Consider the following 25,073-nt stretch of genomic DNA (forward strand, 5'->3'; position numbering starts at 1 on the left):
GTTTTTTTCAGACACACAGGGTCTACAATACTACTTCTCAAATATCCGGTCTTTTTAATATCCGCTCTTTAACAGGATCAGTGTCCTTTGCCCAGCGCAGCGCCAGCACTGCAGCCCGAGATTTCCGAGGCTGACTCACCACGCTGGATTATTTGATCTTTGGCACGTTAAGACCGATGTTCAGGAAGAGCTAAAGCTGGGTAAATTTCCCCAAACCCTTTCATCAGTGTCGGTAACATTTTGAGGATGGATTGTTGTTTTAATTACGCCGCTGTGACACCCCACTTCTACAGATTTCAGGCAGTTATTGCAGCCCAACACTGTCTAACCAGCCCAGAGTGAGCACTGTTTTTTATCAGGTATCCACTGGGATTTAGCACTTTCAGATTTACCCCAAACTCAGACATTGTTCTACCAAGGCCAGCTACTTTCCAGTGGCCAGAAGCCAAAGACAACCCCCAAGCCCCCAGCCCAAGGGCTTGGCCACCCTTCAAAAGGCCACCTCAGCTGGAGCAGAGAGGAACAACGGTGATTTTGCTCATACGGTAAGCTCCAAGCATCGGAGGGTCCCCAGTGCGATGCTGGGCTACTCTCCAGCTGGCACTGTTATCCTAATGCTTTGTTGTCTGCAGGGCTGGGATTTTTTTGCAGGAGGCTGCGAGGGGCTGCTGGGTACGGGACTGTTGCACTGGTGTGGGAAGTCGGGCTGATGTTGGGTCAGGGTCATGCAATGTGGCCCGAGGAAGACTATGCAGATGTTACCTTAGGAAAATGTCCTTTCCATGGGGTGAGGATCCACCCATCATGCCCTCTGAGCCACATCCCTGTTTGCTGGGAGGAGGGATTGAAGGCAACCTTACAGGGTTGGAATTTTTCCCCCAAAACAGCCTCTGACTAAGTTCTCCATCTCAACACCAGGCCTGTAATCGACCAGCACACACTGAACCTCCCCATGCCCTTGTTCCACATCTCAGCTGCCCCAAATCCCAGCAGACCCAGAGAAAAATTACTTTCAAGATTGGTACGGGGAATTTGCTGTCTGGAAGCACGGCAGGTGGCTCGTGATGCAGAGCCCACCCCTCATCCCAGGATGTCCCAGCCTGCCATCAGCCCTGTGTACCTGTAGTCTCCAGGAGGAACAGGATAGCCCCCGTATGGTATGGATTTGCACGGGATCCAGGTGACTCGCTGAATGAGGGAGTGGGGAATCGGAAAAAAACTCCCAAATATACACATAGACCTCGGGCCATCTGCCCTCGAGCGATGCTAGCCACAAGTCACATTATAAAGATGTCGCAGCAAGAAGTTGCTCGTGTGAAACTGCTGGGACACAGCACAGCAATGCACCCAAGGAAGAAGCATCCTCCTGCTGCAACGAGGCCATTGCAGGAATTTTTAGGTGGAGAAATCGCAACGCTGCGTCCAAAGCTACCTCCAACCACAGCGAGGTCTTCCTACCTCTCGTTCACCTAAGATGTTCCCACCGCTGAGTCTTTAAAGAAAACACCAGGCACGGCCCGTGGTTGGGAAGCGTTTGCTCAGCATCAAGCCAGGACCAGTTGTGTGTGATGCAAACCCTGCACACCGGCGTCAGTCTGTCTGCAGGACAGACGGCAGCGGTGGGTCTGAACCCCCTGTGCCCAACGTCAGTGAATGGCTTTTTTTTTTTTCTTTTAGATTTAAAGGCAGCAAACTCAGCCTCCTCGAACAGAAAAGATGTTGTAGAGCCAAAAGTTTAATCCGTGTGAATATTTAAGACCCGGAAACTACTGGCAAATCCAGAATGAACCAAGCCAGGTGATGAGGGAAATCCATACGCAAACCTGCAACCTCTGGTTTCATGTCTTCAGCAGCTGCTGCTGAAGGAATGAAGGGCTCAAGCAGAGGAGAAGGATGCAGGGCAGGAGGCGATGCTCTCCTTTGAGCAAAACACAACCCCTAGCAGTCTGCTCCCCCTTGAAGCAGTTCAGGCAGAGCTAAATTGAGCATCACAGGGTGGGAAACCAGTCTGGGTCCAGATTTCTCGCACCACATCAGCCCCTTGATGGGACATGATGGGCACCTCGTGGGATGGAGAGCATCAGGGGGGACCTGAGGGAGATGATGGGAGAAGAAAGCACTTCTCACCGGGGGACAAGCCAAACCAGGCAGCCTCAAAACACCTGAAGGGATGGTTACGAAGGCAGTGTCAGCCGAGTTCATCTCCCTTCACTGTTTTTTTTTCCAAAGAACTGCCTTCTCCCATTGTGCACAGGAGCAAACCGCCCAGCCGGGACCCGAGCTGACCTCCCATTGTGATTTTTACTGTTCCTGACAGTGGTTTTGCCAAGCCTGCTCAGACAGAAACATTTTTCCTCTCTCTCACGTCGACGTCGTTTTTATTACATCTGCCTCGGAAACCCACGCGCTGCCATTCAGCACAACCGGCACGCAGAGCGGGTACGGAGACGCTACACGGGACCAGCAAACCCCCTTGGAGAAACCCATTAGCAGCACCAGGTTGCCACTGTTGTCTTGCTTTCCAAAGCCAGCCTCGCTGTTTGTTGAGAAAGGACACTGGCATTTAGAGGGAATGCAGCTCTCAGGGCTGCGGATGCTGCCCTCAACAGAGACAACGAAATAAAGAAGAGGTTTTCGGTTACAGGGTGCAGAATAACCTGCAAATTGTTGTTTATAAGGCTGGTTAAGTGCTCCATAAATACAAATAGTGGAGTTAGGTGAGCTGTCACCTGGGGGGAGGAGGAAAGAAGGGTGATGTGGTAGGGAAAGTCTGTGTCCCCAGGCTGGATGGATGCATCCAGCCACACGTTTTCAGGATCAGTCACCACCGACCACGTAGGAGGTGAGATTTCTCTCATGCCGATGGGTTATTTCATGTTTGTAGGGTGTCTGGAGCAGGCTTCCAGTGGTTTTAATGGGTGTGAGTTCAGCTGCTCCTCAGACTCCTGGTCTTGGACCTCTGGAGGTTGTGGGAGTCCCATTGTCAGGCACCTGAAATTGGTCTAGGGGAGAGTTAGTGAACCCAGTTAGACCAGCCATCCGTGTCAGCACAAGACCTGAGGAATTTGCCGGTTAATTAGCACAATACTATTAGGAGAAAGCTGGTGGCCTTGGGGAGAAGCCTGCAACCTTGTTGAGCTCTTTCCACAAGAGTCTAACCCCCTGGTTAAACTGATTTTCCCAGATGAAATTCCTGTCCAGTACAGGACTGCACCGGCAACACTTGCGTCAGATGAAGCCTTTAAAAGACCAGATTTTCAAGCAAATACAGGATGTGGTGATGTACCTAGCAGAGAGATGTCCCCTTGCCGTCCCCATGAGACGGGACCAGAGGCTGGCAGACAGACAACACTCTGTTTCACAGCAGCTCATTAAACAGGGATGACGATGCTCGCCAAATTAATCAGCGCTAGCCACACGATCTACGAGTCCCTTTTGGCTTTTAAAAATCTAAGAATTTCCCAAATTTGTTTTCGCATACCTCACCAGCCTGACATTTTCCCTGGAATCTGCGGTTCCCGAAGCTGCATCTCTCTTTCAGAGGGGGTTTGTGCCAGTTTTAGACGCCGTGAGTTTGAACGTGTGGCAGGAGGACCTCGGAGCCTTCATGGCTCTTGGCCTTTTGGAGAGGACGGACTAATCTTTGGCTGATATTTAGCAGAGGCTGTCAGCGTCACACGCGACCTCCTGCTTGATATTGTTATGACCTTTCGGCTTCCTTTGAGGAACCATCTGAAATTTGTTTGGTTTTGGTTCCTCTGCAGGGCCTTCAAGCAGACTTTTCGTGCCGAGGCGAATCACGGCGCGCCCAAATTGGCTGATTCTCTACTTAAATCGCACGGCGTGGAGGGAAGGCAAAGTGCCTGCCCAGCACAATGGGAACCAGGCTGGTTGAGGTGCCTTGTCTTACAGAGGAGGAGATGGGAGCTGGGCAAAGGACAAAAGTGGGTGGTGGACTCAGGACCAGACCCTCTCCTCTGCGTATTTCCCATGAAAAAAGGGAAAAGGTGTTTGTACAACCGCAGGCTGCTGCCATGCCGTTCCCTTCCCCGCTGCCTCTTGGTGATGCCTCAGGGACCGAAGCCACCTTTTCCCTTACGACCAGCCGAGGTCTCCTGCATCACCTCATGCTTGCAGGCCATTTACAGATATCACCCCACCCAGGGGTCCCACACCGACTGGTGTGTTACCATTGCTATTAAGATGAACCAAAGAACAGCAGGGCTGAGTTTCTGCCAGTAGCAGCCTGGATACCCCCTTTTTTGCCTTACATGCACCATTTTTCCCAGCAGCAGGTGGTTTCCTGCCCTGCGAATTGCAGACACAAGTGATCAGGAGTGGCAAGATGCATCCTGGAGGGCACTGGATCAACCCCAGGGAGGTGAGCAGCAGATTTACAGACTGCAAGATAGCCCAGCTTGGTCTATGTATATCACTCCTGCATCTTAGGGAGCAGAGATCTTTGCTTCCCAAAGGATGACAGGGCACTTTTTACAACATCACGGCCCCAGATGCTCAGGAGGTGTTTAGGAAATTGCAAAAATGAGGAAAACAGCCCCTGCCTGGCCCAGCTTGTGACTCAGCTGCACAGATGCTCTTGACAGCAGATAACCTCACCAAGGGAGCATCCCAAATCAGTGCAAGATCCTCAACCCTCAGGTATATCATATCACATCAACCTGCTGTCTGCACTTCCCGCCGGAGCAAGGACCACAACTGAGCACCAGGGGTGGGAGGAGACCGTGGCCACTCTGAGCACCCAGCCGAATTTTAGCAGGTGACTGTCCCCAAGACCAAATAGGGACTGTAAGTACCCCCATTCCTGTAGGTAACACCTCTGGGTCAAGCAAGGAGGTACCCCATGGGGCAAGGGGTGAACCCCATGGATAGGTTCTCAAGGGTACAGGGACTGTGTATCTCAGCAAAGCAAAGGATATCAGGAGGGTGATGGTGATGGCTATGAGGCTGGAGATGCACCCATCTGAGTGGGGTCAGGACCATCACAAAATTTCCCACCAGTCTAGGGCGAATAGACCATTCCGTGGTCCTCCTTGTGGCACACATGACACTGCCAGGAACTCGTGCAGTTGCAAAGTGGAAAAAAAATACACTTTTTTTAGTTACATGTGTGACCTCTAGGCCCCGAGGAGTTTTAATAATTACTAAATTTAATTTATTTTTCTGTCTTCTTGGGGCTAAGGCTTTGCATTGCTGGGCCTGTATTGTTTCTGTTATAGCCTGCTAGTGTCCAGAGAAACTTCAAATTAAATATCAGTCACACATTAAGGTCAGGCAGCATAATTCCATTAACAGGCGACGAAACTCAGTCTCCCTGTAATGAATGCTGCCCATGCCTCCTAATGATATGGGCAGAGGAACCGGGCAGCACCAGCACAGAATGATTGGCACCCCACTGACACCAGGGATCACAAAAGTTATTTTAAAAGTCCATTCATCTTCTGCAAATCATGGCTTAAGTTTTCCTGACCTGTGACAAATCTGCACAAGCTTCAATTGAAAGAATGAGCCAAGAAGAGGAGGAAAAAAAAAAAAAAATCCACGAAAAAAAACTATGAAAAAAACTACATAAAAAACCCCAACACTTTTCAGCAGGGTTGTTTTGTCTCAGCTTCCAGTCCTCACCCCCAGCCATGAATTTCTGCTTCTCACTTTATGAGCAAGATTAAAGGTTTTTTTTACCCCACTGCCTGCCACAAAGAGGCCGTGAAGGATTTAAAGATGCTACAAGATCCTCCCTGTTGCTGGAGTCATGGACATCAGGTCAGGATAAGTCCACCCCCATTGAGTCTAACCCTCCATCTGCTTTTCATAGCCCAACAGCGACCAACACCCTTATCTGCCCATACCCTCCTGGCTGGTGGCGCAATTCACCTGTGATTTCTCTCCCTGTTTCTATGACAAAGTGGTGTAGCTACTGTCACCCAAGGGGAAAGGAGGACCTACTGCTAAAAAAAAAACCACATCAGAAAACACTTTTCCTGCTCTTTAGCACAATTAACCCAAACCTGAGGGTGCAGTCAGCTCATAACTGCTGGACCAGTACAAGCTGCAGCTTCCTATATAGCCTTAATTTATCAAAGCCCCATTTGGGTATCGAGGTGAAGAGGTTCTCCACCACATAACACAACAACATGGAGAAGAAGCTGACCTGGTCTGAAGTCAGGAGTTGCCCTGCTGAAGCAAGACGACAATTTTAGGTGTGTGCAACTACCCAAGGTCTCACCAGCTGTGTGCTCCACATCATCATTTCAGGGACGTTTTGGAAGTGGAATTGGTGCAGGGGAGGAGATGGGGAAGAGGATGAAACAGGACTTTAAGGCACTACTACAGCGTACGGAGTCTGCGTTTCAGGCTGTACGTTGTCACCCCGTTGTTGCGGAGGGATCTGGGAGATTTATAATCACTCTTTACTGATATTCCTCCTTCCTAAAGAAAAATATTTGTCCCACTCAAGTACAAATAAGAGCTAAGCACACGCAGACCGGTTTAATAGCATAGTTATTGTTGACTGCAAAACTAACATCAAGGCATTACACACTAATTCCCTCTCCGTGACTTCAGCTCTGATTTACTTCGACAAATCCCCTGCTATCAAGAAGTGGCCACAAGCCTCCATGGCTTTGCAAAAAATCACCATCAGACTCAAAAAGTTAACATCTATCAGCTGCATGGGGGAAGGAAACCTATTGATCAGAGCAGCTAGATAAGGAAGTCATACCCTCAGTGTCAGCAGCCAGATTTTCTCCCAGATCATTATTTTAAAGCAGATTTCATGGAGGAGATGGGGCCTGAGTCACGCTTCCCACTACTGCAATGGGTGACCTTGGGAAAATGCCTCACCCTGGATTAAAACAACATGATGTTAAAACTAGGACGGTAAGAAAGGATTGAGATTTTTATTTTCCACCAGAAGTCTCAGCTTTGTCAGTTTTCTGCTCCACTTCTAAATCCATTCCCTGAAGAAAGCAGAGGCATCTGACCAAGTTTTTATGGCTAAATACAGTTCTTCAGACATCTCCTGTAACACATTTCCTCAACAGTGACCACAGAAAGGAGGATGAAAACCAGAAATCCACTTTTGCCTATCCACATTTACATTTTCCCAGGAATTTTACCTATAAAGGAGCAGAATCATCCACATTTTCCTTGTTCCCTGAATTTCATACCCGGTGGCCTGCAAGATGGGCACTGGTGCATTGCGCAGATGGAGAAATGAAGGTGGAAGACCAACCTTAGGGAAAGCCAGAAAGTCTGAGCAGGGATCCGTGGAGCTGGGGGTTGGTATGTTGTGCTGCTGCTTACCCAGACCCACACATGCCATTTGGGCAAGCAGCAGTATGTCCAGCACTTTGGGAAGAGCCAGTTTCTGCCCTGGGTGTTGGACATAGCCCAGCTGCTTGGCCTTGGCCCAGACCCATGGTGGTTTGGGATCTTCCCCATGCAGATGTGGCCATGGAAGTGGATATCTCTGCCCACAGAAAGTCCCCTTGTTTGGAGAGGATGGCCTCGGTGCAGAATGGACAGAAAGGGTCCAACATTGAATTTTATGGTAAGGGAGAGTGCATCTGCACCCCTGTCCATGATATCTGATTGCTCATCCAGCCCTGGGAGCAAGTGTACCCACAGGGTCTGCTGACCAGAGAGCAGGCACCTCCAAGGTGCTGTCATCTCCATCCTTGAATATATCTCAGACTGGCTGGGCAAGACCCTGAGATACTGGATAACTGTGAAGGGAGCCCTGCCCTGAGCAGGAGACTTGTCTGGAGACCTCCAGAAGTCCCTTCCCAGCTGAATTATTCTGCAACTCTATCAGCCAGTGGAGGATGCTCTTAAAAAAAAAAAAAAAGAATAAAGCATCTTCTGGGACAGCTGGGTAGGCACCTCCACATTACAGCTGTGAAAGCACCAACAGCATGGAAAACTCCTCTACCTTGCAAGAGGTGTGCTTGTAAAGGCACCCACATGCAGAGCACTTCTGCATCATGAGGGGCGCAGACTTCACGCAAACAGGCTGGAGTGAAAATAATTCTGGATGTGCATTTTCCATTTACATTCTTGGTTCACAGCTTAACTGAACCTTTGGAGAAAGCAGAAACAGATTACAAGATTTTTCACAGCGCTAACCGCTGAATCCAGGAGAAGACTTCTGCCTGAGTTCAAATAATACGGCACAAATAACACTAACCCATGTAACATCCATTGGTCAGTGGTTCTGGCAGACATCAAGTAGGAGAGATAAAAGCAGCAATTACAAAGGTGTCTTTCAGATTCAACCCAGCACTGGAGAAAAACAAAAAAAAAACAAAAAAAAAACCCCAAAGCAAAACCCAACATCTGTTGAAGCCACAAAATCTGTTGACTCCTCAGAGCTCCCAGTGACAAACAAAAAGAAATTAAAGTTGGGATCTGAACTTCCCAGCGATGTTAATTAAAGCTTGGTGCTTCTGGAACACCAGCTGAGCTGCACGCTGCTTTTCTAAAATTTCTCTCGTGTTTTTGAGAAACATAGACTACAAAGGAATGGGAAATCCTGTTCCTCCATTCAGAAGAAGCATTTTGACCAAATCAATCAAACCAAGCCCCATTAGGAGATGCTGGCTGGCTCAGAAATTGTCCAAGATTTGGCAGATCTGCAAACATTTAGCCCCAGAGAGATGTTTGCAGGCAGTCCCCAAGCCCTGAACATCCTCGCGCAGAAAGCTGGATGAGAGAATCTTGATTTCTGACATTTTACAGCAGGATGATTCTTATTTTTCAGAGAAACAACAAAAGCTATGTGGATGGCCAACGTTCTCCGGGACCCCTGGGTTCAGGCCATTTACTCTTCTGCCATAACAGAGCATATGGATTTCTGCTCTCCGTGTTTCAGGGCAGCAGCACAGCAGCGTAGAGCCCCACTTGCAATATCCTGTTGTAGTTTTAAGGGCAGAGATGCCCTGGTATTACAGGTGCAGCTTGGGCAGCGCTGCTGCACTCCTGAATGCCCCATTTTCTCCATGAAAAGCTGTGGCTCATTCAACCAGCCCTTCAGAGCAGCTCTGTTTGCTTGACAAAGATCTCCTTTTCTCTTAATATTGTAGAAACCCATCAATGGCCACCCCCAAACCCTGCCCAGCTTGGACTTGGTGGACACACACAGTTCTCCTAACCATTACCAGGCTGCACTGACGAGCATCCCCATCACGTGGTGTGGGATCTCTCTCTGCATGTTGCTTCTTTTCCTTGACTTTCCAGTCCATCATCCCCTTCCCTCAGTCTCCCAGGCTTCCCGATGCATGGTGCCCTCCCTCTTCCACCACCACCCAGCACTTCCACTCCAGAGTTCAGCTAAAACCTCTCCCACAGATGCAAATTCGCCAGGAATTTTAAGCCCTGTTCTTTGGAGAGAGCAGGACACCAAAGGTGAAAGCCACCTTTCTCACGGTGGAAGGTGGTACACATGTGGACACACAGAGAAACCAGCTCCTACAGCTTAAGAACTGCACCACAGCCAACCCCAAGCCCCAGGAGATGTGGGGAGCAGACCCATCACGGCAGGCAACGGTAAGAACAAAGCACCTTTCCATCAGCTTTTTGGTGTTTGAAACTTGGCAAACATTTTGCATTTTCGTGTAACTGTTGTGTTCTGGGCTTCTATCCCTTTTTTTATACATTTGTTGGCTTTCTCAAAGCTCCAGCTCCCTGGTGTGACGCAAAAGCGCGTGTGTCACGGCATCAATAGAAACAGACTTGTTCTTCGCACTGAAAAAAGAAAAGCAACCAGGAGCTGGGTCTGTTCATGGGTTGGAAAGGAGCGCTTCGGCTCAGGGGGCGGGGTGTCATCTCTGCCCATTAAACTTACCTCCAATGGGCTGCTTTCAAAGAGGACTCCCCGAAGTCCTCTGCAGAGCTCCAAGTGGGGTTAGTGGTTGGGTGTCCTTACATCCCTCCTCCCCTGAGCCATCCATCTGCCTGGCCTTGGCTCACAGGAGGGTCCCAGCACCTCTTTGATGCCCTTTGGCTCTCAAGTTGGCCCGGACATCACCTCCCCACAAGGGATGCTGCCAGTAAGTAGGGTTTCTGCAACTCACGTCCATCCCCCCATTTCCCATTTGAATCGCAGGGCGCTGGGAAGGGCCCCTTGCTGCCTCCCCATTCCCATCGTGGGGACAGAAAGCTGTGACCGGTTGTGTTGGTGCACCAAAACCAGGAGGTGAGGGAGCAGAGAGGCACCAGCCCTCCCTGTTCTACATGATAAAAAAGCAGCAGCACTTTCGCACAGGTTTTTCTGCAAAGCATCCATCAAAACCACACCCCTTCTAAAAGCAATATTTTCTAGGAATGAGGTTGGATGAGGGATGTGTACCTTGAGCCCACTTGGCACCACACCATGATGCTCCTTTCCCCTGGCCAAGTGACCAATGTGACCATTGCTCTGGTTACAAGATAGACTTCCCCATCACTGCATTCCCAACACCAGTTATTACTGCACTGCCATCTCCCAGTGCAGCAGCCAGAGGACAGCACATGTTCTTCAGCCTCCTCATCCCTTCAGGACAGCACTTGTTCTTCAGCTTCCTCATCCCTTCAGCCCATACAGAGCTCCCAAGGAGGTCCTCCATCTTATGGACACACTGTCCCATGGAGAGCAGTGCCTTACCCTCCCCTCCACCAACATACACCAGACCAGCGTGCTTGAGAATCTCAAAAGTTTCATAGAATCATAGAATCATAGAATGGTTTGAGTTGGAAGGGCCCTCAAAGACCATCTATTTCCAACCCCCCTGCCATGGGCAGGGACGCCTTCCACTACACCAGGTTGCTCAAAGCCCCATCCAACCTGGCCTTGAACACTTCCAGGGATGGGGCAGCCACAGCTTCTCTGGGCAACCTGTGCCAGTGCCTCACCACCCTCTGGGTGAAAAATTTCTTCCTTATATCTAATCTACATCAGATAGGTTTCCAGCAGGTTTGAGCCCCCTGGAGCCAGCACTAGCCCTGAGGAAGACTTTGGAGACTGGAGAATGAATGTGAGGAAGGAGCAATTCAGAAAAACCCATCACATCCAACAGGAAAAAAAAAACATGGCGGGAAAAGAGAGAGGTAACGATGAAGAGATCAAGTGAAGGTAATTCCAACAGCAGTGCTGGCCAGGAGGACTTCTCATCTGGCATATAATCAGCCTCGTAATGCATTTGCTGAAGAGCAGCATATGTGGTGTCTCTGCAGAGAACCAGAGGATGGGTCTAAGCCTGGGTCTGCCACCATCAAGGTCAACCCAGGCTGAAAAGACCTCCTCTCAGAAAAAGGTCCAATTAGAGATGCTGGGCTGTGGATAAGGAAACCCAGGTCAAGGACAGGGGTTCAGCACAGCTGGTCCCACACGATCTGGATGAATGCACAAGCCAATGCAAGACATCCCAAAAACTGCTATGAGCTTCCCGAATGTTGTTGAGCCCATGGTTTTGTTCATGGGGCTCAAAATTGGTTGTTACAGGAAGAGCAGAGTCACACCAGACACCTGACGAACCTACTTCAGCTTCCCTAACAGCACCCCAACGCCTTTCAGGAGGAACTTCTTTCTGTCCAAGGGAGAGGGCAATTTACCTTGTCTCCCTTCCCCTTGGTCTGTGTCCTATTTTTCTAAGCTTGTAACTGCCTTCTGGTAATACTTTCCTTCCCCAGGACACCCCTGCACCCTATAGAAGAAGTAACTGGATGGCATCACGTCCATCTGGGTCTGGCAATACGGGAGTCTCCTTGCAGATGACCCACGACAAGACCGACACATCTTTATCATAGAATCATTAAGGTTGGGAAGGACCTCTAAGATCATCAAGTCCAACTGTCAGCCCAACACCACCGTGCCCACGAAAGCATGTCCTGAAGGGCTACATCTGCATGTTTTTTGAACGCTTCCAGGCTTGGTGACTCCACCACTTCCCTGGGCAACCTGTTCAAATGTTTGTTCACTCTTTCAGTAAAGAATTTTTTCTTTATCTCCAGGGTACTTCTATGGTCTCCTCAGGCAAAACACCCACGATTTTCACTGGCAAGTTGGTCACATGTGCCAGACAGATTTTCCTACTTGAACCAAATAAGGCCATGGAGAAGGTATTATTTGTCCCTGCAGGCTGAAATAACTCAGGTGAATGAGCCCAGCGAGGAGCAAACCTGTGGTCGCACACGCCGTTCAAGACCTCAGCTCTCCTTTCTGTTTTGGAAACCGCCTCCGGTCCTTGCAAGCCTGGACGAGGCAAGCAAGGAAGGAGAGACAGGGGCTGGCATGACCTCCCTTGTTGTGTAAGGGGCCAACTACACTTTGCACCCTCCCGCACCAGGAACGCAGCCTTCGTTCCTCCAAGACTCATCTCAGGCATTAAAGCACTTTCTGTTGGTTAAATAAATCCAATTCCTGCAGACACTAAAGTCACCTTATGGTTTCACAGTACAAGAACACGGAAGACTTGGGGCAGTCTGCTCCTGATCATTGCATCTTTCCAGGTGAGTACGAAACACTGAATCCATCTCTCGGGTGTGGAAAAGATTGCGTCTAGGTGAAATGTTTCTGTACGAAAAATCCAACTGAAAGATTATGATAAATTGGTTTTATTCCCTGCACCCAGTTGATGCTGTTTTATTTTCTGCCATAAGATAGCATTTCACTTCTGGGGTTGTGCCCTATTTCATCTCACTTCAAATGAACCGTTTAAAAGCTTCTGCCCCCCCCTTCTCATTTTGCTGAAAAAAACTCAAAGACAATATAAAACTAGGAAAATGAATTTTCAGCCAGCGAACAGGAAAATAGTCATCATCATCCAAAACAGATATCTGTTTTCACATAGCTTTAGTCCCTAGCAACTCGGGTCAATGGAAGTGCCATCAGCTGAGCTGCTGGTCCGACACCCATCACTCACCCGTGCGTCCCTCCGCTGCCACTGGGACACAACATCCCTCACTTTGGGGCTCAATTCCCATGCAACATTCCTCCACGTCACAAACATGTTGCCATCTTTTGAGCTCATACCTTCAAGGAGCTGCCTTGGAGACAAGAGTCTGGCCACCACTCATTAATTTAACGCAGAACGGGGTCAGGTAGAGAACTGAGCAACAGATTAAGGATGGACAATGGGGTTCTGCTGCTGCTTTGGTAAGAGCAAGAAGGTATTTCACTCCCTGGACTGTGGGTCACCCTCCAGACCTTGCAGATAGGAGGTTGAGGGGCTCCATCTCCCCACATCCTCGCAACCTCTGGCTGCCTCTTGCCTGCCCAGACTCACCTGTGCCGTCTTTCCACACCCAGGCCAGATTTACACACTGGTAATCAAAATGCCAGATGGTGCAGGTCAGTCTGCAGCCCCGGCCAGGTTTGTTGCTACCTCCAGGATCTCCCAGAGCTGCACTTGACTCATAATATAACCATTATCTGAGGTTCGTATAGATGTTTCCTACTCGGGCCAATGAGAGCTGAGCAAAGCCAGCTCAGTAAGTGCTTTTGGTACACGATGGATAAAATTTTCTCCATTCAGCCTCATGGAGAGCTGCCTGCAGCCCATTGATCTCGACTGAAGCCCTGCAAAGAGGAAGGAGTTCAGGGCTGCTGATGGGCTTTGCAGGTGGCCAGAGTGGGAGGGGATCCTTTTTCATAAGGTTGCATGCAGCGGAGACAGTCACTGTTAAAAGCCTTGTAACCCCAAGGTCACTCGTGTCATGCTATCTCTGCACAGAAAGCCTCTCTTCTTGCCTTATCTCAGCCCCTGGAGATTTGTCATAGGATCATGGAATGGTTTGGGTTAGAAGGGACCTCAAAGATCATCTAGTTCCAACCCCCCTGCCATGGGCAGGGACACCCTCCACTACACCAGGTTGCCCAAAGTCTCATCCAACCTGGCCTTGAACACTTCCAGGGATGGGGCAGCCACAGCTTCTCTGGGCAACCTGGTCCAGTGCCTCACCACCCTCAGAGTGAAAAATTTCTTCCTTATATCCAATCTAAATCTCTCCTCTGTCAGTTTAAAGCCATTGCCCCTTGTCCTGTCACTACCTGCCCTTGTCAAAAGTCCCTCTCCAGCTTTCCTGTAGGCCCCCTTTAGGCACTGGAAAGCTGCTGGAGGTCTCCCCGGAGCCTTCTCTTCTCCAGGCTGAATAGCCCCAACTCTCTCAGCCTGTCTCCAGAGCAGAGGTGCTCCAGCCCTCAGATCATCTTCGTGGCCTCCTCTGGGCCTGCTCCAGCAGCTCCATGTCCTTCTTGGGGAGCTGGGGACCCCAGAGCTGAACACAGTATTCCAGATGGGGTCTCACCAGAGCAGAGCAGAGGGGCAGAATCCCCTCCCTCGCCCTGCTGCCCACGCTGCTGTGGATGCAGCCCAGGACACGGTTGGCTTTCTGGGCTGCCAGCGCACGGTGCTGGCTCATGGTGAGCTTCTCCTCAACCAACACTCCCAAGTCCTTTTCCTCAGGGCTGCTCTCAATCCATCCTCTCCCCAGCCTGTACTTGTGCTTGGGATTGCCCCGACCCACGTGCAGGACCTTGCACTTGGCCCTGCTGAACTTTGAGATTTGTGGGATATCACAAATAACAACTGGACAAGAAAAGGCTTCTTCCAACACATTGGTGGCTCCTAACCTCTACAAAGCCGCATCGTGACAGACCTAGATGGACCAGTACCTGGGGATGATACACCTCATCCATTGCCAGTCCAATCCTGCTCTTTTCCAGAGCAAACGTTGTGGATTTTTCCCCGCTGTTGATGCCCTTGGATGCTTCAAACCCTACCAACACCTTCACCTCCCACCAGGAAGAGCAGAGACCAAAGAAACTCAATTTTGGCCAAGTAAAGCTTAAATCCACTCCCGATCCTTTCCAGCTCCTGGCATTGATGGAACTTCTTAAAATTTCAATTAGTCGCCCGTGCAGTAAAACCCTCCGAGGAGGAGGAGAGCTGTCAGGATCCGACCCTCCAGGGCTTACCACCGTGGTAATGCAAAACCAGGCACGTTGGCAACGAGATGTTTATAGCCCAGTGATTCATAATACTGCAGAGTTTGCAGGAAATGTAGCACCATTCATGATTAAGGAATGCTCTTGTTTTCTGCTAAATATATAAAATAATCACTCACCCCCTGAGCAGCAGATGCAAATTATACATAGTATTAGCCTCATATGCCAACCGGTAGAATTCCGGTGTGGCACGAAGCCGTTTCCCAAGGCTCTAGAAGTCCCTTAATCTGCCTTTTGACGTCAAATGACAAATTTCTTGCCTGGGATCATTAACTGGATGACTAATGAAAGCTGATAAGTGAATTTATAAATGAAATTAAGGACATTAATATTAAAGGCCAGGCTACAAGAAAGAGAAATGTGGATTTAGCAAACCACAACAAGAAGCGCAGTCATCGGTATGAGATTTACAGCTCCTTTCCTGCCAGGAAAATGAGAGACGTGGTACTTTCTGCCTGAAGATCGTGGAAAGTGGCAGGCTCAACGGACACCTCTCTTGAAGCATCAGCACCCCCGTTACCTTGAGACGCTGCCTCAGATTTAAAAAGGTCCTACTCAAGTTTGCCAGCAAATGCCATGCCAGGGCTGAAAACGCGTGGGCAGTCTTGCAAAGACAACTACATCACCAAACCCTCATGCCAAGAAAATACCTTCAGACTGTGGTTGGTTTTCTGGCAATTAGCGGGCTTTTTTTTTTATTAAAAAAACCCAACAACAACCACTTCAAACTATATTCTCGTCTTACTCATCCTACTAAAAATGCCAAGCAACTTTTTTTTAAAGTTGAAGACTTATTTTGGGTTTATTCACATACAAACGAGTTCAGACCTTTCCAGCTTTGTGTTTGATCCCACGTCCAGGCAGCTTCACCACAGCTCAGTTCTGACTCCAGCTGCTCCTCACTGAGGTTTGGGGCTCACATTAAGTCCCAGCTCCCACCAGCTGATGATGATCAGCCCAGAACGGACCAGACAAACATTCTCTGCTGCCCCAAGGAACACAGATAAATGAGATCCTTCCCAGTGCTGCAGGGCTGCATAAACATGGGCTCCTCCCCTGCTATTAAAAAATAATAATAATAAAAAAGAAACATAAGAAGGGCATGGAGCTGTTGGAGCAGGCCCAGAGAAGGGCCACCAAGATGATCCGAGGGCTGGAGCATCTCTGCTATGGAGCCAGCTGAGAGAGTTGGGGCTGTTCAGCCTGGAGAAGAGAAGGCTCTGGGGTGATCTTATAGCAGCTTTCCAGTACCTAAAGGGGCTACAGGAAAGCTGGAGAGGGACTTTTGACAAGGGCATGTAGTGACAGGACAAGGGACAATGGCTTTGAACTGAAAGAGGGGAGATTTAGATTGAATATAAGGAAGAAATTTTTCACTCAGACGGTGGTGAGGCACTGGCACAGGTTGCCCAGAGAAGTTGTGGCTGCCCCATCCCTGGAAGTGTTCAAGGCCAGGTTGGAAGAGGCTTTGGGCAACCTGGTGTAGTGGAGGGTGTCCCTGCCCATGGCAGGGGGGTTGGAACTGGATGATCTTTGAGGTCCCTTCCAACCCTAACCATTCTATGATTCTAAAAAAAAATAAAAAAGAGGAGAAAGCTTCCTTTTATCTGCAGATGCCAAGTTTTCCAGCAGACATATCATAAAAATAGGTTGGTTGGGCAAGTTCTTATGTGTGGTGCCTCCTCACACACCCGCAGCTTCCAAAAAAATACGAGATCCCTTTGGATGTATCAGGACCCTTAGCAGCAGTGTGACTGAAGGAAAAGTCAGGTGCCACCAGGAGAGTGACAAAAGCCCAGAGACACAACACGAAACACTACTGGGGAGGGCACATTTGCTATGGGGAAGCTTCCCAATCCCACCCTCCACTGGAGGAGCCCAGTGCTTGGAGTAGCTGCAGCATGATGGATGCCCAAGGAACTGTTTCTGAACGTCTTTAGAGACCTCCCCAAGTCTGGAAAAAAAACAAGAGCAGGTTTCCAGAATAGCTCCTAACTCAACCCCAGTATTGGGTGCCTGGACATGTGGCCTGGTGGGCTGTCCAGTTCCACCAGAGTCCTGCTCAAGGTCTCTTCAAAGAAATCCCAGAAGGTACCCATGGCCTGGCTTTCTCCTCATTTAGGAAAACGGCTGCTCATTTTACCATTTGGGGAAGGAGGTGGATGAGAGAAGCATGAGAACATCTCGGCAGCATCACCTGAGCCCCATCACCCACACTTCAGGGTGTCACCTCCACCCAGGACAGATGCTGCGAGTGGCCAGGAGCACAGGGACGCCGTGAGAGAGACAGAAACACCCGCGTCTTTCTCCGAGCTACTGAAATCCTCATCGGAACATCTCCCCACACGTATGTCCTCACTTTGAAGGGTCCCAGCCCACACGCACCGAGCTGCCCCTTGCTGCATCTCCCCATAACCTGCATCTTCACCGCTTCCAGCATCTGCTTCTACCCTGACCACACTGGGCTTGTTCACTCAAACCAAAGCGATAATCTTCATTAGAGAGCGACAAACCATATGTGTGCAACTTCCCTGCGAGAACATTTCACAGCCTTTAAAGGGAGGGAGAGAAAACAGGAGTAGTTAAGGACACTTACCAAGAGGGATCCACGACAGCACGTGCCAACCAGCCCAACCCAGTCGGGGCTGGGACATGCAAAGGACCAGCAGGCAGGAAAATAGGTGGGAAAAGGTCCAGGGAGACTGCAAAACCGAGCAGAGGAGGAGCAGGATGGGTTAAGTGAAGATGAGGAGGAGGCACGGAGCAGACGTGGGTTTGCTTTCCCTGCGTCCTGGAGCTGTGCCCACCTGAGCTCTCCGGCACAGGAGCCCGGTCCCTGCCACGACCGGGATCTGCTGCTCTGGCTGAAAAGTGATTTGGGGCAATTTTAATTTAAGAGGGAGAATTTAGCCACTCCCGAAAGACCTGAGTTTCTTCATAAAAAGGTTTAGGAGTACGATAAGACCAAGGAAGGATTAAATTAGGGGTCTCCCATGGTGTCCTGTGCAGAGCTGCTCGTGGGCACAGCACGGCTGGGAAACTGTGACACCGCTGCCAACCCTGACTGCAGACCAACCTGCTCCATCTCCCCAGACTGAACCCAAAAAGGGAGAAAATTATTATTTTCCCCACTGGGTCTTAGCCCCACTCTCGCCACCCACCTGCCCTGGCCCCAACATAGCCACACATCACCCTTCTTCCCAAACCACCGTGTCGGCTGAAAAATCTCCCAAGCCTTGTAGCTGACTTCTGAGTTTTGAGCACCAAGTTTGCTGTAAGCAGCAATCTGAAGCTCTACTTTAATCAAACTAACTCTACCCTCTAATCAAAAAGCCTGGTGCTATAATCCGACTCCAGGAGGTGCGGGTTTATGTGGAAACACCCAAAAACTGTGAGATGCCCAAGAGTCACGACGTCCGGCGGTGCCATCACACCCATCACACCTCTCCCATTTGCAAAACCAGCTCCGGTCTTGGAGGTTATGGATATCAAAGACGACCTAGATGTAAGAGAAGACCTTCTGCAAAGTCTCCCCTTGCACTTCTGGCACGTTTATTTGACGCTCCCCAAAACGAGCGTTCCCAGATTAAGGGAAGCTTTTCTCTGCTGACCTGCTGCAGCACGTGTCCAGTTTTGAACACTTCTAGAGACAAGGACCTTCCAGTTTTGGCATTGGGCAGCCCCAGTGCACGGTTTGGGTTTAAACCACCACATAAACAGGCTGGAGGGGGACGCCCATGCCCTCGCTACCCCCTGTCGTGTCCCCAACAGAGCCATCCTCCCCTCTCCTTCCACCCGTGTGCCTCCAGCCATCGCGGCCATCCTCTGTCTGGCTGGTGGAGGGGGATGAGCCGGTCCCGGATGTCACACGTGCTCCCCGTGACACCTTGGGAGGAGTTTCTCCTGCAGCTCTGGGAGGACGGGGCTCCCGCACCTGCCCCAGCAGCGCTCCATCCTCCCCTTTCAGCTAACGAGGTGCTCCCCGAATGACGAGCAGGGTTTAAAACAACGACAGCAACAAAAACAAAAAAGGAAGCTCAGACTTACTCTAGGACAGTCCTTCCAGGCGGTTCACGGAGGAGGACTTGGCACAAGACCGGTGACTCGGTGAGGACCGAGGCCGGAGGTGGTTATGGCAGCATCCTGGCACCTACGGATCTGGCCCGCCCCCCTCCCCCCCAGTTTGGCACCCCATGCTCCGTAGGGGACGCACCGAGCGATGCCAGAATGTGTCCCCACTGTGTCCCCACCACCTCATCCCCCCTGGCCGCGGCAGCTCCTGGGTTTTGTGGCAAACACCCCCCAATGCCCCCCCGCCCCCGACTTCGCAGCGTTTGCCTCCTCGCTCGGGCACCAACTCACCGGTTCATAAATAACACATTTCCACGGGGCCGGATCTGCACACAGCCAAGGTTAAATCCAGACCAGCTTTCTTTATACCTCGCTGGTAATTCCCAACAGGAGCAAAATGTGACTGCTATTTGTTTACCTCTTCCTTAAGAACGCTGGAAATTGTGACACCACCCCAAACCCCGTGTGAGAGACAGATCGGTCCAGCGCCCGTTCGGCATCATTTAACGCCGGCAGATGTGTGTAAGACCTTTACGCAACCCTTACGTAAATGGATCTCAGAGCCCATTTTGTTTGTGTTTGGGATTATCCCTCTCCCTGTTATTGAAAAAAAGTTATTTACAGCAGCCCAGGAAATACATGTTGGTGCTGGAGGGATGTATAGGCTTTATAGGAACCGCTGCGTGTGCCCCCCACACCCACAGCAGCACCACCAGCACGTGACTCCTCTTGGATTTCCTCAGCCTGCGATGCTAAAACCAAAAAAAGATTATTTTCTTTGCAGCAGGTGGCTTTTCAAGACTCAGTGTGTCAAAGGAATTAAGTAATTAAATCGTGGATGCGTTTGATGGATTATGAGCTATGAAAGCCTGGTGGTTACCGGCTAATAAGGCTGGGAGGTGGAGTGGGGGGGGGACACACACACGTTTCCTCTCGTAAGAATGTGTTTCTAACAAGACAGGTCAAAATATGATGCGGATGATAAATTTCTTAGCACGAGTCACCATTAACCCAGCAGCTTTCGGGATTATTAGATTACCAAGGTATCCTCAGAGCATCTTGACCAAGCAGTTTTGCTCTGTATTAGCGCTAATTTGCAGAAGATCTGGGGTGGGGGTGGGGGGCATTATGCTCGCTGCGGTGAACCCACCGCTCCTAACAAAGGGGCAGCTGCCGGCAGGTGTCCATAGCGCGAGGTACGTTTCGGAAGGGACCGGATTTATCCATCTCGGGGGGTTTTGGGGTGGGGTAGGGGTGGGGAATCCATTTTTTTTCCACGCCATAACCCAAATCTCATTGTTTCACATGGGGGTTCAATTAAAAAAAAAAAATAAAATTATTAAAAAAATTTTAAAAAAGGAGGGGGAGGGAGGTAAAAAAAAAAAAAAAAAAAAGAAAAATCACATTGGAAAATGATCAGCCCCAACAGGCATGCATGTCTCCCTTCATGCAAGCGAGAAGCACAGCCTCCCTCCTCGGGATGCGTACGGGGACATGTGTCACGCAGGGAGCTCAGCGCTGGCCCAGGGCGAGGATGGAGCGAGAACAAAGGGCCACAGCATACACTACATCCAGGGGGGAGCGGGGAGGGGGGGGGGCAACCCGCTTGTGCTCGTACAGGGGGGGAACAGGATGGCCAAACAGTCATCGAGATACACGGAAAAGGAAATATGGTGAAAGAAATAATAAGGAAATGGGGTTTTTCTTAAAAAACAAAACCAAACAACCAAACTCAGGATAAAGCTAGGAGGGAGGTGGAAAGGCAGGGCTTTGCAAAATGATGCGTCTCTTCCAGGGATGCTGGGGTAAGGCAGGGCAGGTTGCTGGAGCCACTTGCTTTTGTTTCCTTGGCAAGCAGCTCCTCTGGATATTTTAGCGGTGGGAACCACTGACCTGCTGAATTTGTCTTCCTCTCATTAAAGACAAACAACCGATCCTGTGTCTCTCTCCCCCCCACCCCAGCTTCTGTGCAAATGCAATTAAGACAAGATGCTCCCCCACCACCACCACCACCTCCTCCTCCCAGCCCCATCTCCTGCTTTCGGGAGCCCTGACTTCCCTCAGTTTCTGGTGGCATCCCAGCCAAAACTGGGAGGTTTTACAGGACCATTTTGCAGACCCGGGGAAGGAGGTCTGGCGCAGGGAGAAGGAGAGGTGACCGGTGTTATTATCGCTTTGCAGCTGCAGCAAAATCGCTCACTGACCGCAATTTGGTTGTCCATCCCTCCCTGCTTCCAATATTTTTTTTAAGGTTTCCCATGACTTTCTCCCAACCCCAGAGTTTACTCTTTTGACCAAATCGGGTCATTCAGAAGATGGTGGGCCTGGAGGATTCAAGCAGGAAAATGTAGTTACAACATTAACAGCTGGGATGGTTTTACGAGCCCTGCCTTGCAGGGGTCCAGTGAAGATATTTATAGCGTGCCAGTCGCCGCGGGACTGGGGCACGGCAACTTCTCGCCAAGCAGATGGTGGGCAGGGCACTCGCATATATGTATATGTTTAAATATACAGCTAATAGATCACAGGGACTTCTTTTTTTCCCCAGGTTCTTCTACTTCTTGTTAATCAGAGTTAAAAAAAAAAAATTTACTCCCCCCATCCATCCGGAGGTCTTCCCTCTCATTTTGGTATCAATCTGGTAAGGAATGTGTAATGTTGTAACCAGAATGAAATAAGTGGCAGACCCTTCACCAAATATCTTTTTTGATTAATAAGGACTTGGATTTATATGTATCTTTTTCTTTCTTTTTTTTTTTTTAGTTATTCTGCGGTAAAACAGAATTCTGCATCAGCACAATGGTAATACGGACTGTGCGTCTAGGGAGTATGTACACAGAGACTAATGCTGAGGGTAGGTATGGGATAGGAGGAGAAAAAAAAAATAAATAAATGTATTAAGAAGCCCCCATATCTGCGCTACGGGGAAAAAAATCCACTCACTCAAACCTCACGATGGGGGAAAGCAAGGAAAAAATCTAAACAGCAGGATACGACAATAAATGGGAAAACAGCAATAGAAAAAGCACACTAGGTTAATATAGGAAAACTAGTTTCTTTATTGAGAGATCGTATATTAGTATTAGTGGAATCGTGTGTAACAATGTCATCATGCACACAATACAAAAAGGCAAGGCCCACCATGCTATGGAAGGGCAACAGAACAAAAGCAGCGTACACTGAGCAGATGTATAGGCTACAGCACATTACATTTCAGCAGGGTATGTCTCTACAGAGAGATTTACATCAGAAACTAGGTAATGTAAAAAAATACAGACCATGCTTTAGTTTTAGTACAAGAAAAAGGTGGAGATACACAACCAAAGGATATTCGATACAGAAAATTACCCACAAAATAAGAACAGGAAGTAATTTAGCACAGCAGAAAAAAATGTTATCCCTGTTTAATGGAAAACCATTTTGCCAGTCGTTTCTTTTCCCAATCGAATTTTAGTTGGGGGTGGTGTTCGCCACGCCGGAGGTGCGCCGACGGGACGGGACACTTGTGGCTGATGGGGACAGGCAGGACAGAGCGTGGGGTGGCCGGGCACAGCTGTGGGCAGCGGTGCCGGGGGGCGGGGGGGACACACGCTGCGGCCCTTTGCGGGCGACTTTGGCCAGCAGCTCTTGCGGGGGGAGAGGTTTATCCCCCATTTGACCACAGACGTTGCTCTCCAACTCTTTTCCCATTTTATTTCTGGAATTCAGGCCAATCGCGTCTCCTTGCCAGACTTCCCCTCCCCAATTTGATTTTTTTTTTTTTGGTTGTGGTTTTGGTTTGTGTTTTTTTTTCGCGTGCAATTCGGGGGCGTTCGGCCCCTCGAAAGCCCCTCCCGGGAGACTCTGCGCCCAACGACCACAGCAAAATGAATCCACTTAACAGGAATTTACAGTGCAATGTACTCAGCTAAACAGGATGAAGGTACAAAAATGGCTGTTATCGGCTACAGCTACGCTGAAATGGCCTGGTGGCTACGCTACACGGCGAGACGGGGGTGGGGTGGGGAGCGGGTGGGTGGGGGTTTAAATTAAACAATAAAATAAAATTTGAGGAAAAAAAAAAAAAAGGAAAATGGATCTACCGAAGCACAGACTGGAGGTGCAGGCGGGAGCTGGGCAAGCGGCGGGCGCCGGGGCGGCCCCGGGGAGAGTAAGGAGGGGAGGGGGGAACCGCCACAACGGGCACTGCTGGGGGCTGAGGCGGGGGGGGGGGAGAGGGGGCGCGGAGCCCTGCGCGCCCGCGGAGCGAGGCGGGCTCGCCCCGACCGCACGCTGAGAGCGCGGGGAGACAGAGGGGTGGGGGGCGCGGCGGCACCCCTCCTCCTGCCGGGGCGCCCGGAGCCTGGGCCGAGCGGGGCGGCGCGCAGCCATACGCGCCCGACCACCCCCCCAAACCCCCCCCCCCCCCCGCCCCAACACCGCGCGGAGCGGCCCCGGGACGCGAACCCGCGGCCCCCGCACACGGCGCGGTACCTCTGTTGCGCACGGAGCCGAAGACGGGCAGCACCAGGTAACCGACGTGCACCAGGACCATGCTGCGGCCTTTGTGGCGCGGCGCGGCGCGGCGCGGCCCGGTCCCGCCGGCCCCTCCGACGCGGCGGCGAGTGGCGGCCGCCCGCTCCGCCGGCACACAAAGGCGCCGGCCGCCAATGGCAGCGCGCCGCCCGCCGCGCGCCCCGCCCCGCTGACGCGGCGGCCAATGGGAGACGGAGGGCGGGGGCGCGCGCGCGCGCGCGGCCGGGGTGTGCGGGGGGGGGGGGGGGGGGGGGAGGAGGTTCTCCGCATCGCCGGGCGCGCGCGTGCACGCGCAGGTCGCGCGCGCAGCGCGAGGAGAGACCGGCGGGCGGGCACGCGCGCACGCGCGCGCCTTGCGCGTACGGCCGCGCGGGCACACAGGCGCGCACACGCCGTAACGCCCCTCTGCGCCGCAGCCTCTCGGCAGCCGCACGCGTGGGAAGCGCAGGGAAGAGGATCCGGTGTCCGCGGGAGCGCGGAGGGGCTCCTCCCCGTCCCCGTTCCCAGTCCCCGTTCCCCATCCCAGTCCCACTCCCATTCCCCACAGGCGACACAGTGGCCTGTCGCGTTGACGCCCCAGTTACCCACAGAACTTGTCCGCTGGGGCATCGCTGACCTGACACGGCTCCGGCCACGCCTGGAGGGATGCGGAGAGCGCCCGGATACCCCACGGGGCTCCGAGCCGCCCCCCGCGTGGAGCAGGGAACCCCGCGGCTTAAAGAAGGGCAGTTCCTCCAAAAAAAAACCCCAGCCAGAGGCTCATCCCTCTTTATTTCAATTTTACGAGGTGGGAAAGACCCCGCTGTGCCGGAGGGGCTCCTGTCGGGGTGCAGGGCCCCGGGAAGCGTTTCACCCTCCCGCAAACGGATTTTTTTTGGTGGCCTTTGCACCCTGGCCGGGCGCGGGGGGGCTGTTTGCCACTTTTCCCCCCGCGCTGCCGTGGGGAGCCCCCTTAATCCCTGCTTAGCCTTATCCGTCCCGTGCATCTGGCAGGTTTCGGCGCTCGGCAGCCTCCCAACGTGTACGTGCGGGGGATTTGTGCGCCTGGATTATTGCGTTGGGTTTGGTTTGCGGATTTTTTTCCCTGGTGGGAATTAAAACAGGGGCTTGGCAACCTGGGCCCGTTTAACCCTCTCCCTCCCAGCAGCCCAAGGGCGGACGCCGGGCCCTTGCTGTCTTCTCCAGAGCTGTGACGCCCACCCAAAAGGGCTCTTTTGGGTAAGATTCCCGCCGCTACTGTCCCAAGCTCCCCTGAAATGGGAGTGGGATAAGTCCTAGGTGCCCACTGCTTTCCCAGTGCACACCCGATTGCATCCCAGTTTGGATTTTCCCTCCTGCCTTGCCCCCCTCGATGTCTCCCAGGGGGCTGCGTGGACTCCAGAAGAGTTTTCGGCAGGGAAAGGCTGGATTTTGTCCCCACCTGTCACCGTGCTGCTCTGAGCGATGCCCACATCTGCAACGCTCCGTATTTGCAGGTACCACACGT

The 25,073-nt window shown here is 51.2% G+C and overlaps 1 protein-coding gene across 2 annotated transcripts in view; it reads right to left on the reverse strand.

Annotated features, from left to right (window-relative positions):
• Positions 1-23,606, reverse strand: part of ARK2C (arkadia (RNF111) C-terminal like ring finger ubiquitin ligase 2C) — a 48,111-nt gene extending 24,505 nt beyond the window's left edge. For both annotated transcript variants that reach the window (XM_086629691.1, XM_086629690.1), the window contains exon 1: positions 23,546-23,606. In XM_086629691.1, the coding sequence (XP_086485817.1) occupies positions 23,546-23,606 (61 nt within the window). The remainder of the gene's footprint in view (positions 1-23,545) is intronic.
• Positions 23,607-25,073: the final 1,467 nt, after the last annotated feature.

The sequence above is a fragment of the Tauraco erythrolophus genome, chromosome Z (genome assembly GCF_009769465.1).
Source record: "Tauraco erythrolophus isolate bTauEry1 chromosome Z, bTauEry1.pri, whole genome shotgun sequence".
NCBI lineage: Eukaryota > Metazoa > Chordata > Aves > Musophagiformes > Musophagidae > Tauraco > Tauraco erythrolophus.